Source organism: Nipponia nippon, unplaced genomic scaffold, assembly GCF_047370975.1.
Source record: "Nipponia nippon isolate SJK-2023a ecotype South Korea unplaced genomic scaffold, ASM4737097v1 scaffold_3, whole genome shotgun sequence".
Taxonomy (NCBI): domain Eukaryota; kingdom Metazoa; phylum Chordata; class Aves; order Pelecaniformes; family Threskiornithidae; genus Nipponia; species Nipponia nippon.
This window is the reverse complement of record NW_028262347.1, coordinates 110,948,904-110,962,594: the sequence shown is the minus strand read 5'-3', so window position 1 is coordinate 110,962,594 and position 13,691 is coordinate 110,948,904. Positions and strand designations below refer to the sequence as shown.

General features: G+C 55.7%; 1 protein-coding gene across 7 annotated transcripts in view; it reads left to right on the top strand.

Annotated features, from left to right (window-relative positions):
- Positions 1–13,395, top strand: part of LCOR (ligand dependent nuclear receptor corepressor) — an 88,750-nt gene extending 75,355 nt beyond the window's left edge. For all 7 annotated transcript variants that reach the window (XM_087764895.1, XM_087764893.1, XM_087764891.1 and 4 more), the window contains one exon: positions 1,562–13,395. In XM_087764895.1, the coding sequence (XP_087621021.1) occupies positions 1,562–6,053 (4,492 nt within the window). In that variant the 3' untranslated portion in view covers positions 6,054–13,395. The remainder of the gene's footprint in view (positions 1–1,561) is intronic.
- Positions 13,396–13,691: the final 296 nt, after the last annotated feature.

The following is a 13,691-nucleotide window of genomic DNA, read 5'->3' as shown; positions in this document are numbered from 1 at the left end:
GGAGACCGGGTGCCACCTGGCCAGCCTGGCGCCCGAAGCGGCCCCCGGGCGCCTTTCCCTGCCCTTTGCCGAGTTTGGGAGCGGACCCCAGGCGCCGGGGGAAGCGGGTTGCTGGAGGTGCCTCCCTGGCGCTTGTCAGTTCAAAGCAAGCAGCCAGCAAGCAGTAAGTAAGCAGCAGGTGAGGGCTGCCCGGGGCCAGCTCCAGCACGCCGGCTGCCACCGAGCATGGCCAGCTCCAGTCCCTGGCTTTCCCTCCTCCTCCTCTCCACTGACGGCTCCTCTGACCCGGGGCTCTTCCTCCCTGTCTGCTTGGCAGCATTGGGAGGGAAAATTCACTCTAGATAAAGCTGCTTTTCCCCACCCTGGCCTCGAACCCTGCGATAAGCGTTGCCCCCCTTGACCCAGCCAAGCGAGCGAGGTCGGTGTCCGATGCTGGGGGAGGGGAGAGCAAGGCTGTAGTGGGGGGAAGCGACTGTCACTCCTCTGGTACAAGGCCAGGAGGTGCAAAGTGCAGAGCAACCCGCCGTTGCTGGCAAAGATCCTGTGCCAAACAGCATGGGTGCCAAGGCGCGCAGCCCCCTCGGCGTGGCAGGGACGGGGTGGGAATTGCCTGTGCTGCCATTGGGAACAGATACGGTCTCCATAACAGTGCCTGGCGTTGCACTTCTAACAAGTTCATGCAAACACTGGGTAATTACCCCTGAACCTCTCCACCAATAAGTCCTAATTAATTGCCTCTGCCAAGCAGGTAAATGATAATCGCCTTTGTTGGAGAGGCAGCTAGTGGCAGTGATCCTGCGTTGTGGAAGCACACTTTTCTGAGCCACCACTGCACGCTGACAGTCAACCCATCAGCTGCAGAGCCACTTTATTAAATGGCAGTAAATCAAAGGTCAGCGCAAGTGGCAAGGCACCGCACCACGCAAGGGTGCATTGCTGCCTGCACGTCCTGCAGGCTGGGAGCTCGCCAGAAGTTCTGCACCGTTTGCAGAGGAGGCTCAAATCTGCTCAGTTTGCCCTAGACCCATCTTCTGCCACCAAGACGTAAGCAGAATTTGAAGACTTCCAGTAGTTCAAGACTTCTGGCATCTGGCTGCCTAGCTGGGACGCTGCTCTGCTCCCACCCAGCCTGACTGTGCAGGTCGAGCATGCAGAGGTGTGCAGTCGTCCTGGTTGGTCCCAGACGTGCTGGGCCTTCTACACCCAGCACTGTGCAGATACTAAATCTGATTCTCACTGGGAAATTTAGGTTTGCTTTGAATGTGTCACGTGGTGCCTACACACCAGGATGTCCTAGGCAGAAGTGTAATTATGGGTGCTCTGGCAGTGGGAGACAAACAAAAGCGCAGTCCGTGTCCTGCGAGCAGTATGCATACGTAGGTGTGCGTGCTGGGGACTGAAGGGACACCTGCCAGCCCCGCGACAGCAGGGTGCTTGATCTCACCTGGAGGTCAGGCAAGCGATATGCCTGAGTGGGAGGAGAAGGGTTATTCCAGTTTTGCAGCATAAAAATTTATTCCCTGGGACATGTTACTGATTGCTTCTTTCTTTGTCTCTCTAGTGAGGATGCAGCAGAGACAATAGCAATAGACTCTAACAATCAGCCGAAGTCTCCACTGGAAAAGTTTATGGTCAGACTCTGTACACATCACCAGAAGCAATTCATTCGTGTGCTAAACGACATATACACTGAAGTACAACCAGACTCTGAAGGCCAGCAGTTGTCTGAATCCGAGAGCATGGAGGCCTCTACTTGTGGCTCTGGTTGTAGCCAGCGAAGCACTGAAAATCAGGATAAGGGTGCTACTTGTACTGAATCAAAGCCCCCTTATTCCTCAGACCCAGGACAGTCGGGGTCCGATGGCCCCCTGCATGTTACAGGACAAGCCCCGAAGCAGCCGGCAGAGCTGAAGTCTCTGGACAGAGCAGAGAGCTCCAGTCCTGCTTTGAGAAGGGAATTCTCTGAGCTCCCCGTCACCAGGCTTCGTTCTGCTAGTCCAAAGGATAGCTCCACCCAAGGATACCTCAGCACGTTGAACTCTGCCTCTTTGAATTTCCATCATGCCGCAAAGAGCCTGGAAGGGCAGCAAGCTGCTGGACACGAGCAAGAAGCCGGTGTCAGAAAGTGTGAGGACAATAAAGAGCACCTAGCAGGTAAGACTCTCGTGGAAGGTTATATCTCGGTCAAAGTGGCAAATGTGAATGGCAGCGAGGACAGCTTAGACAGCTGTCTGGGGTCCCAAAAGAGCTCTTTCAGAGCTCTGCCGGAAGAGTCCTGGGATCCCGGCTTTGCGGTGACCCCCCCTCGCAGAGCCGACAAAGAGAACACTTTGCAATGCAGCTCGAAAGCATCTTTGCACCAGGACTTAGACGCAAAAGAACAAGATGCGAGACCAAAGCAAGAAAACCACCTGCACACCGTGGCGAAGGGCAAGGCAGGCTGCCACCTGCACCCAGCCGACAAGGGCCCGCTCGACAAGTCCAAAGAGGGCTGGCTGCCCGCCGGCGCCGCGCCAGCCGCCCACCGGACCCCCAGCGGGCACCCCCGCGCCAAGGCAGCCGCCCTCAGATCCACTCGGAAGAGCAAGAAGGCATCGGGGCTGAGGATCAACGACTATGACAACCAGTGCGACGTGGTCTACATCAGCCAGCCCATCACCGAGTGCCATTTCGAGAGCCAGCGGTCGGTGTCGTCCCGCAAGACGGCGAGGAAGAGCACACGGGGGTACTACTTCAACGGGGAGTGCTGCGAGCTCCCGACTGTCCGCACGCTGGTTAAGAGCTCCCGGGCGGAGGAGAGGGGGAGCAACCCGGCACTGCGAACAGAGACCCTCGTAAGCGCTAAGCCGCCCCTGGTGCTCTCGGTGGGAGGGTCTGCGGGGGCAGAAAGGGAAGGCGAGAAGAGGGTTTCCCTGAGGCTCCTGGCTAAAGGGGGACCAACCAGCCGAGAAATGAAAGAGAGAGCTGAACCAGGCTCCGTGCAGCCCCGGGATACCCGGGCGCTGCGGTCGAGGGAAGCCGCTATAGCCGTGCCCTTCTTCTCCCTCTCTGCTCCACCCAGCCCCCAGAAAGAGGACAGCTCAGCCGGCTCGCCGCCCCCCGGCTCCCCTCCTGCCGAAGGAGGGGGGACGAGAGCGGGAGGCACTGTCCCCTGGGAGGCTCCTCCGGAGGATGGCAGCAGCGGTGGGCAGGCTGCAGATTTTGCTGCCCTTCCCGTCTCAGAAGCACCCGGCGGGGAGAAAGGTTGCCCAGGCTCCGATGTACAAACTGATCCGGACCTCCCCGCCAGCCTGGAGCCAAAGTCCCCCTTGCAGCCCTCCGCTGCTGCGGACACAGCACCCCTGGCCCATGATGGCGCCAGGGATCCTGCCCAGCTTCCAGGCGCGGGCGATGCGGAGCCCTGCGGGCTGTGTCCGGCAGAGCCCTCCCCGCGCTCTCCAGGCCAGCAGGTTCCTGATGAGCCCCCTGCTACCATGGACAGGGGGAGCCCCCCAGAGCCCCCTGCCACCTTGCAGTGTGTGGATGTGAACAAAAGCATTGATGCTGAAACAGAAGCCGAATTATCGGGCATGGTGGGTGACGGCTCCCTTGAGCAAGAGGAGGCTGTGCCAGCCAGCACAGCCCTCCCCGAAATCTTGGAAGGGGAGGCAGTGCCGAATAACAGCCCAGAAGGTGAAAAAGAGCCCATTGAAGGGGAAACGCCGCCTGAACCTGATGGCTCAGACACTGCAGGGAAAGACTCTGTCTCTTCCAAAGACAGCCTAGACAAGAAGCGAAAGAAAGGCAGGAGAGTGCTTGTGGCATCGGACCGGCGTCTCCGAAGCCAGCAATCCCAGTCACCTGCCGAGGGCAGTGCTGAGGACACTGCTTCTTCCAGCTCTGTGCAGCTTCCTTGCCTTCAGATCAAACTCTCCAAGAGCCCTGGCGCTAAGAGGTTCAAGAGGGAAGTGCACCTGGATGGGGCAGCATCCATGCATTTCCCAAACGACTGCTTCCCCAACGTGCTGCTCAAAACCAGCGAGGGGCTGGGCACCAGCCAGGCTCCAGAGAGCATCGCTGAGCAGCGGCCAGGCGAGGAGAATAGTGTCACTACCAGACAAACCTATAAAAGCATCTTAGCAAAAGAGACTGCAGCAGAGGGAGAAAATTCCTCTAAAGACGACCCCGCTGCTAGTGGCAGCCAAAGTCAACCGGGTGAGATGCTGGAAATCAGCGTTCAGGCTGATGCCGAGAGGCAAAGCATTCTCCTCCCTCCGGAGGAGAGCACCATGCCTGCAAATGATGCCGAGCAAGTGGATGTGAAACGAGGCGATGCCAGCGCAAAGTACGAGGAGAGCTCCAACAGTGCTATGGACACGGGCAAGCTGGAGAGCTACGAGCCAGTGGCCAATTCGTCTCTGTGTCCCAGCAGCAGAGGTGGAAGCAAGCATCTTCCAGCAAAGGCTGCGAAGCATAAAAAGGTCGCCCTGCAGTTTTATAACTTAAGACACATGCCCATATCTGTAGACACCGCAAAAAAGAGTACACCAGGGAAGGAGTCTTTGCAAGCGATCCCCAAACCAAGGGACGAATGCAGTTCAGGGAATGACGACTCCTCGGCGTTGGAGGACATAGACATGGCTGACAGCAAACCAAAGTTCATGGAGTGGTGTGCTGAAGAGGAGAACCAGGAACTCATTGCCGAGTTCAACACCCAGTACATGAAAGTTCAGAAGGGCTGGATTCAGCTGGAGAAGGAGATGCAGCCAACCCCCAAGGTAAAGAACAAAGCCGACAAGCTGAAAGAGATTTGGAAAAGCAAGAAGAGGACACGGAAAAGTAGAGGCTCACTGGAAGTGCAGAAACTTTCTCCTGTCCAGATGCTGTTTATGAAGGCCTTTAAGCTGTCTGACATCTGCCAGTGGTTTCTGGAGACAACCGAAACCAGGTCTCTAGTGATCGTGAAGAAACTCAACACCCGTCTCCCAGGGGAGATCCCCCCCATCAAAGTCCCCATGCAGAAATATTCCTCTTCCAATCTCTACCCCAGCTCACTGCAAGCTGAGCGTTTGAAAAAACACCTTAAGAAGTTTGCTGCCACTACCCCGGCTCGGAATAACCTGAAGAACCAAAAGCTTTGGGCCAAAATTCGGGAGAACGCTGATAAAGCAGAGGCTGAAGAAGCCACCGCTCCTAGCCAGATGTCTCCCACCGATGCCGGTGCCGAGGACCTGAGCGAAGATAAAACCATCCAGCCTGCCCCCAGCTTGCCCACGCAAGCCAGCACCAGGATCCTGCGCAAGTACTCCAACCTGCGGGGCAAGCTGCGAGCCCAGCACCGCGTGGTGAAGGCAGAGAAGAAGAGCGACGGCCCAGGGGACCACCCATCCCTGGAGAGCAAGCAGAGCAGGAAAAGCGTGTGCATCAACCCACTGATGTCTCCAAAGCTGGCCTTGCAGATCAAAGCAGACGCCTTTCCTGCTAAGTCTCCCTCAGTGGATGGGACGGGGAAGGGGCGGAAGGGGAAGAGCAGGTCCCAGGAGGACCCCTTCCCCAAAGCGGATCTCCAGCTCAGCAGGAAGAAGAGGATGCTGAAGGAGAGCGGGAGCACCCAGGAGCGGTCCGGCTCCTCCACCAAGGACAAGCTGCCTGCCAAGAAGGCCAGTAAAATAAAGCATTCGGAAGTCAGCGCAAAAGCTCCCGCCACCCGAAAGCAGGCTGCCATGGAGAGGAGCAATAAGCTGGCTAGAAAAATGTCTTTGAAAGAGAAGAGAGCCCCGAAAAGGCAGCTGGAGAAGGTGCGGCTCCCCATGCGGAAGGGCAAGGAGAACACGAGCAGACGGGCCATGCTGCTCCCCGGCCACGAGGAGCTGGCCAAGTCCCCAAAGCAGAAGCCCCTGGGTGAGTCTTCCACGCGGTCGCAGAAGATGGCCAACAAGAAGCCCAGCGGTGGGAAGACCCTGACGAGGTCCATGAAGAAGATGCAGGAGAGCAGCGGGTCACAGGGCAAGAGGAAGCTGAGGGCAAAAGTGGACTGTTCGCACAGCAAGCGCTCACGACTGGATCCGAAATAGCAAAGAACCGGTAGCCATGTACAAAACTGATGTATAGTAGTAACCCTTTACCATGCATTAACTAAAGCTGCTTTTATAAGCTGTAGCAAGCCTTTAAAAATCCGCAGTTAAAGGATAACGCCCGTGATTTTAGGCATCAGCAGATGGGTCTCGGACAGAGAAGAGGTCGGCCTGTCTGGCTCTGCTGTTCAGAAGGAAGTTTCTGCAGTTTGAACGTTCCTTGGGTTTTTTTTTTAAACTTGGAACCAGGCAGTTTTAGTTAAAAGTACAGTGCCTTATTTATCACTTTAAAAATAAAAATAAGAAGCTCGTCTGTGTGATTTGGAGGCTTGCGTTTTATACTTGAGGCACAAGCACTTGTACTGTAGCAGAAAGAAAACCACCTTCGTGCACATGAAGTAGCTTTTGGCAGCCTTTGGGTGCACGCAAACATTTCCCTTTCCTTCAGAGTCCTCCTTCTGTCTGTCTTTAGTGGCATTTAAAGCAAAACCAAAACCATTTCCCATTACTGAGGGAGAGAAAGGTGAATTTGTCCTTCGTCAGTTCATTAGTAGCAGCTGCTGGTGTCCCATACTGTTACCTGCATAAAAGTATTAATTAGCTACTGGTGTGTGTACTGCTGATGGCTGCCTCGCTCCCCTGTTGCACAGCCCCTGGGGTGGGGAGCTCCCGCTCAGGTGGAGGCAGCGGAGGAGATGCTGCGGGTACCAGGCTGCCACATCCACTGCTGCCGGGCAGGCGCGCTGGGCTGTATCCGTCTTTATTTCTTGCTGGCTTCAGGGATGAAGCGGTCCTGCCGTGCCCTGCTTTTGGACAGACTTCCTTCTCCCATTTTGCTGCACTCGTGGTGATTTCTGTAGTCTCTGACGGCAAAGCAGTTTCCGCAGCGCTTTGCTGAAGGTTGAACCTCTCCATTTTTATGGGCTCGAGCTCCTTCTGATGTTGGTGCTCTGCAGCAGGGGAGACCTGGCCTTCACCCTATGCTCTTGTGCACGTCTTGCCTAGCACCCTCCTAAGCCAGGATTTGCAGTTGGAATAGGGTTGAGAGAAGGGACTGACTTAAGTTTATTTTTTACTGTAATTTACATTTCATTCTTTTACTAGCGAGGTGCGGTTGGTTTGTCCTTGCCTATGTCTGGTGCTGTGGAGTCTGAAAGCAGCCAAGCCTCTGCCCTGTCCTTCACGACACCTTTGCAGGGCTCCCTTGCAAGCCTCTGCAGCACGTTTAAAAGCCAACTGGGGGTCTGCAGTGGCAGAACAGGGTCACGGTGCCTAGCACCTCCGAGAAAAACCTGCTAGAAGTGCACAGGGTGCGTGGCTGTGCCAGGCAGGGATGCTCAGTGGCTGAGAAGGGACTGCTGCAGTCTGCGCTCGGGGAAAGGACCCTGCTCAGCCATTGCATCTCCACGGCTTCACTTTCGTGTTGCTGCATGAAGTCTGTTTGCACAAATCCCGGTGCAAGCCTCCTCCCGTGCAGAAAACAGCAATGCCTGAGAGGGCACTGCATGGGCTGTGGGGTCGCCTGACCTTTAACAGCTGCTTGCTGGTCCTTGCGCAGCTCCTCGTCCCTGCTGAGAGCAAGGCTCCGGGGCAGGCCACGCATTCGAGAGACGCCTGCCCTGGGGACAGAGGCTGGAGAAGGCTCAGCTGCAATTGGAGTTGCTTTTCATGGTTGGCATTGAACCCCAGATCCCAAAGCCCATGGACTGGAGGTGGAAAGCAGATAATCATCTTTAAATCTTTCATTGTACCCGTTTAGTATAGAGGATGAAGCAAGGCATTTGAGATTCGCACGCCCTTCGCAGGGCACCTCTGGCTCTCTTGCAGGTATTCCCTTCCCCCAGTGCTGACGCACACGAGGCTGCGGCACATTTTTCTCTTACTATGAAATGGCTGATTTAAAAAAAAAAAAATCCTTTACCTTTCCTTTGAATCATGCTAGAATAAGTTAACTCTCTGAACAGCTAGAAAGTGATTAAATCTAGCCTGTCAGTCCCTGTACAGATTAATATGAAGTTATCTATTACTTTAATTTTTACTGCATGCATTAAATATGTCAAACATTCCATCAGAAAAGATTTAAAAGCATTTCAGGAGAGGTGTGAGGCAGGAGGGCACTGATGGCAGTTAAATGATTGATCTGTACCTTTCTTACAGGTTGTCTTTCCCTCTTGCTTCTCCATCCATACTTTTATGGTCCTCCTCTTCCCTCCGCCTGGAGCAGCTTCTCTGCAGGCACGCAGGCCTGGGATTTCCCCTCCTTCCCCTGTGCCGGGCGTGCATGTGAGCACCCCTCTTACCTCCGCTCCTCGCATCGCTCCCCTGCCGCAAACCCCCCTTTCCCCATCCTTCGCCATCGCTCCTGACGCGCCTGCGCCGGGCTGCGCGTGCAGAGCCATGCCAGGCACCACGCGCCGAGCGCTCCTCGGGGCTTTCCCTCGTTCTTGCTCTCTTTCGGTTTTTTATCTGCTGGTAAATGCAGGCTGTCCTGCTCTCCATCCTCTGTGCTTCTGGGAGTGGGAACCTCATTACGATAAAAACCTTGACAAAGCAAGTAGAGAGAGGCTTTCTAGGTGAGGTGCTGCGGTTCCAGCCTCCTGGCTGCCTTCCATTGCTCTAGGGCTCCACCAGCACCAGTGGCTCAGCGTGGCAAGGGTGGGAGATGGCAGGTGTCACACTGGTGCCGGAGCGGAGCAGCATCTGGGCATCTGTCCCAGTTCGGTGTGCGCTGCTTGGCTTAGGCGGTGGCGGGATCAGCGCGCTGAGGTTCCCAGCAGTGTCCCTGTCAGGCATCCACGCCAGAGAGGAATGGCCAGAACCCGTCACGGGGAGAAATCAGAGATGCTAAAAGGAAAACCGTATTCCTCCCACCCCTTTCAACTTCCATTCTTGATCTGTAGTTTTCCTTCGCATTGCTGTGTTTCAGCTTGGTTGATGGAGCTTTTCTGTGCTGAAAGCAGGTCCCCGTGGGACAAAGCCCTGTCAGCAGATGCTGTAAGAGTTGCAGGGCTCCGGGAGGGAGCGAGGTGGCATTGGCCATGCTGGGCAGTGTGCAGGCAACGTGGCCTGATACTCAAAGTGCCTGCAGCTTGTCCCAGACTCCCATCACCTTCAGCCAGCAGTTCTGTCCCTCCCTGGGGGATGCCAGGGGCGTTCAGCAAGCCCTGGCTTTCCCACGTTAGATCCGGCATGTCCCGTGCAAAGAGTAACACTCATGAAATCTGTGCAAAGATCCTACTGATGTCTAACGGGAGCTGGGCTGTGCCTTGTAGGTGTAAATCTGAATTTCTGCTCCCTTTAATGAGGAAAGTTAGGGCGTGTGTTTTGTGTCAGGAATGGGGCTGAAAAGAGGGTTCTGGGCTGGGCTGTAGATTGTTATTCTTGTCTTCAGAAAATGAATTAAGAGAATGCAAATAATTCTGAGGTTTTTTTCAAAGAAAACCATTTTTAAATTCAATTGCCCCAACCTGCTGCCTGGGACCAGCCCAGGCCAGGCGTGCGCTGCATGTCCCTCGTGGGCGCCTGGCTCCGGCGGGCAGACGGCAGAGCAGCACCTTGGGCGTCTGCAGGGACAGGGAGCAGCGGATTTGCAGGACGTGCCACGCCGGGCTGTCCCAGGGGTGAGGTGGTCTGGTGTCTTCTCAGCAGGGCCCCCTCTGGCTCCCTGCTCCGCTGGCCTTGGGTCTGGTCCCTGGCGCCGCAGCCTCTGCAGGGCTCTTCCCGGCTGGGCACATAAACCCTGCTCAGAGCTGCTCTGCTCTCTGCCTCCTCCTTTCCTCCCGACAACTCCCCCTTATTTAAAAATTACAATTTTGAGGAAAACCAGGGTGATTGTTCTCTGCATCGTGCTGTTTGCGAGGAGCTGGCAGGAGCGTTTCCTCCCGCAGCTGCCGCGCTGAGTGGTGGGTTTCACTCGCACAGGTAGTTTTTCCAGAGAGCAGGCTTGTTTGCCAAGGGATGGGTAGGGTGAAGCCATCACCTGTGGCTGAGTTACTGCAGCAAGCACTGGAGGCATGAGCTCTCCAGCCCACCTCGAGGTGGGAATATTGGTGCTTTAGTACAAGTTCTCCCAATTACAGATTCCTGCAATCCCTTGGGTCACTCCAGGGGAGGGTGCCCCAGGGGTGAGGTAGGCTGGGGTGGTCGTCATCTCTAGAGAAGCATTATGGCTTTCTGCTCTGAGGAACCCCCAGCTCCTTGCCAGGCTCCTTTCCTTGCTGTCACTGCTCCGGGAGATGCTGTCTTTGGCCCCTCTGCCTCTCCTGTGTGTGTTCTCCACTTGACACTGGTAGTAGCTTCCAGGTCTTGCTGACTACAGGACCTGCTTTTAATGTGCTTCACACTTGCTTCTGTGAGTGCTTTATTTTGGGGCAGGAAGGGGGAATGCTGTAATTTGGTAGAAAATTAAATTTCAATTTAATTTGCTAGCAAATTCTTTAAGGTGCCTGATCTGCGTGTGAGGTGACTGCCTGGCAGGGTGGCATTGCCTGGGTAGCTCCATTTTCGTTATCAATGCTCACGTTTGAATTTTTTTCTCCTTTTTCTTTTTTTCCCACTCAGCCCTCGTGTTGCATTGCTCTCTTCCCAATTTACTTCTGATTTCCTCTCTCCACGCAGCCACGTTTCAGCTGTAACCGTGCACAGGAGACAAAATATAAGCAGAGCTAATAGCATATATATAACCTGTTGCTCTTTATTAATGACTTGGGACACGCACTACTCGTTTCTCTTCGTTCTGCAGCGAGGCAGCGGTGGTGCGCTGCTGAGGCACGGCCCCTGCTTTCCAGCAGCCTGTTTCCAATAAATGCAGCTTCTCCGCAATGCAAGGCATGCCCAGGGAGCTGCAGATGATCTTAATGAATGGAAGGAAATAAGCAACACGATTTATCGCCTTCTTCCGCACCGGCATCAAGTGCATTTCCGTTTGCTGGGGTGCAGAGCTGCCCGCTGGCACTACCACAGTGCCATCCTCAGCTCCGCAGCCTCACTGCGCTCCCCCTCCTCTGGGCCACCCTGCAGCTCTGCGTCCTCAGCCCCGATGTCAGGACAAGTGCTGTGTCCCACAAAACAGACCTCTCCTCTTTCTGTAACTTTGGCTTTCCTTGCTGGCCACTTTCTCATCCTCATCTTGAAACTAGTCTCCAGCCCAGCTCCCCGGTCCATGTAGCAGGAGCAGCGTCTTCTTAGCTCTGCACCTCCACAGATGTCCTTGCTGTCCCTCTGCTGCCAGTCCCCCTCTCTCATTTGCGTGGTTACCTTTTCCTCTCTCACCTTGTCATCGGCATCTCCAGGTCTTCACACTTACATAGTCAGGAGCTCACCATCTTCCCTAATCTCCAGGAGGGACTGGATTTGCTGAGCTCAGAGGCAAAATTTATCTGTCGGGGGGTTGAGGGCTGCATCAAGAGCAGTTTGAGCCCAGGATGGCTCCTTCTGTCAGTCGCTGTTAGGGTATTGTCCAGCAGTGCCAGCCCTAGAATGGGTTCCTCTGCTGACAGGGTACGTGCAGTACATCCAAGGTGCGCACATGTTTATATTCATTGCTATTTCATCACTAATGAGGTCCTTTTTGCTCGTGTTTGCTGCGTGCAGTGGTGTTTCTGTGCTCGACTGCCAACACATCAGTGAAACGCATTTGCAGCAAACCTTCTCCAAAGAGCTGTTTAGCCGGCTCTGACGCTTTCAGCAAACTTTCTGCCACGTTGCTGGTCATCCTCTGTGAGCTGGGAGAGCGGGGATGAACTCATCCCCGCTGCTCTCCGTGTCCCCATCCCCGCCGTGCCGGGGGCAGCCGTGCAGCGCTGGATCGAGCGGGCTGGTGGGCTGCCCAAGCTGCTTTTTGCCAGCGTGCAGGTGAGCGAGGCTGCAGCCCAGCTCGTGTCCCAGCCGCTCGCCGGGCACCTCTGGAAATGCCGGTGTTTCCAAAAGGTCTCCCAGCCCCTAGTAACCTCCTGGGAAATAGAGACGCAGTCTCAGAAGGACACAGATGTACCGCTGCCCTGCTTTAACTGATGGACAGTTTCTCTCTCCAGCTCGTATTCTTTCAGCCTGACAACTGCATTCCCAGTTGAAGGCGACTGGGAAAGCCGCAGTTCCCAGCCTCCCGCAGGCATGGGTAGTGCCTGGGGCAGCAGGGAGGTGTGTGCTGCCGTCCGGCTCGGGCTCTCACCCTCCCACCACCGGCGGTCGTGCCGGGGGATGAGGGCTGAGCCCCAGCCAAGGCGTCCTCGGGTCCACATCCTCGGGCTGGCTGGGTCCACATCCTGGACGGCCCGGGAGTGAGGCAGGGGTAGGCTCCCCCGCCAGGGAACACCGCTGCAGCTTTTCTTGTAGCGGTAGGTTTTTTTGAGCAAACCACGAGGCTACGACGTCCCTGCATCGCGCGCGTCCCCCCACCCCGTGTGTCGTAGCGTCCGTTTGGCCCATCCTTTAGCTTGGTGGTTGTGAAATGAATCCATCTGTTCTAAGATGTTCTCAGGAGTTCTTGTTTGTATTAAGCTCACCCCTAGGCTTAGCAGAAGTCACAGTCCCCATCCTTCCTCCTCCCCTCCCCGCAGACAAGCCCTCTCTTTCACGAGCACTTCCACCCCCTCCCCGAGGGGCGGCAGGGGGGCAGCTGGTGGTTTCGATTCAGGGCACGTTGGCAGCTTGGGGGCAGCCGGAGGAGCTGGGATGCAGCCGGCCGGCATTCGCCGCCTGGGTCCGGAGGCCGGGTGGTCCCTCGGGCTGCGATGCTAGCCAATGTTTTCTAAGTCTGTTTGTAAGAGTACCTAATTTTAAAATGAAATGTGAATATATATTATGTGTAGGTGCCATGTAAGATAGTGTTGTGCTAGGCGGCAGGAAGCTAACCTACTTTTTAAGCTTTTTTGGGGCAGAAAAAAGCATTTTTCTCTCACTTCATGCTCACAGATCTAATATTGTAAATAGTTTTTTTTAATATTTATTTCATGGGCTTTCCACAGATCCTTGTTCTGACTGGTGTGTCGGTTGGTGGGGCTGTATTGCCCAGCGTGCCGCAACCAAAGGGCTGGCTATTGCGTGGGGGGACGGGACGGGGTGGGGTGGGGGGTGGTGGTGGTTGGTTTGGGGGTTTTTTGTGTCACATCAAAGTTGAAGCATTAACTCTTTCTCTTCATCTCATTTTGACGATGTCAGACGTGGCCGATGGCCACGGTCCCCGGGGGGGGCGGTGAGCTCCCATGGCCGGCCGCGATGGCCGTTCCCCGGGGTGGGGGGCACTGCAAGCAATAAGATTTGTAGTAATAAAGTCTGCTTCGATGGCAGGGGCTCTCGGGGGCTCAGGGCCGGGTGGGAATAACCCCGTTCCCGGCAGGGGCTCAGTCCGGCGCGGGATGGGGGGGGGTGGGGTGGGGTGTCTCTTGGCCTGGGGATGCCCAAGGAGGCATCCCCAGGGATGCGGGAGGTGGGGGCTGCCGTCACCCCCAGGGAACCCCCCCCCCCAAAACGACTGGGGTAGGGTGGGTCATTACTGATAGCAAACTCCCGCTAGCAAATTACTGCAGTGAGCAGCTGCCTTCGGGGGTCCTGCGCTTTCTGCGGGTATGGGCGACCCAAGGGAGTGCACCGCTGTCGCCGTTACAATTCCAGTGCCGGCTCCAGAAGGTCGTTTGCTTA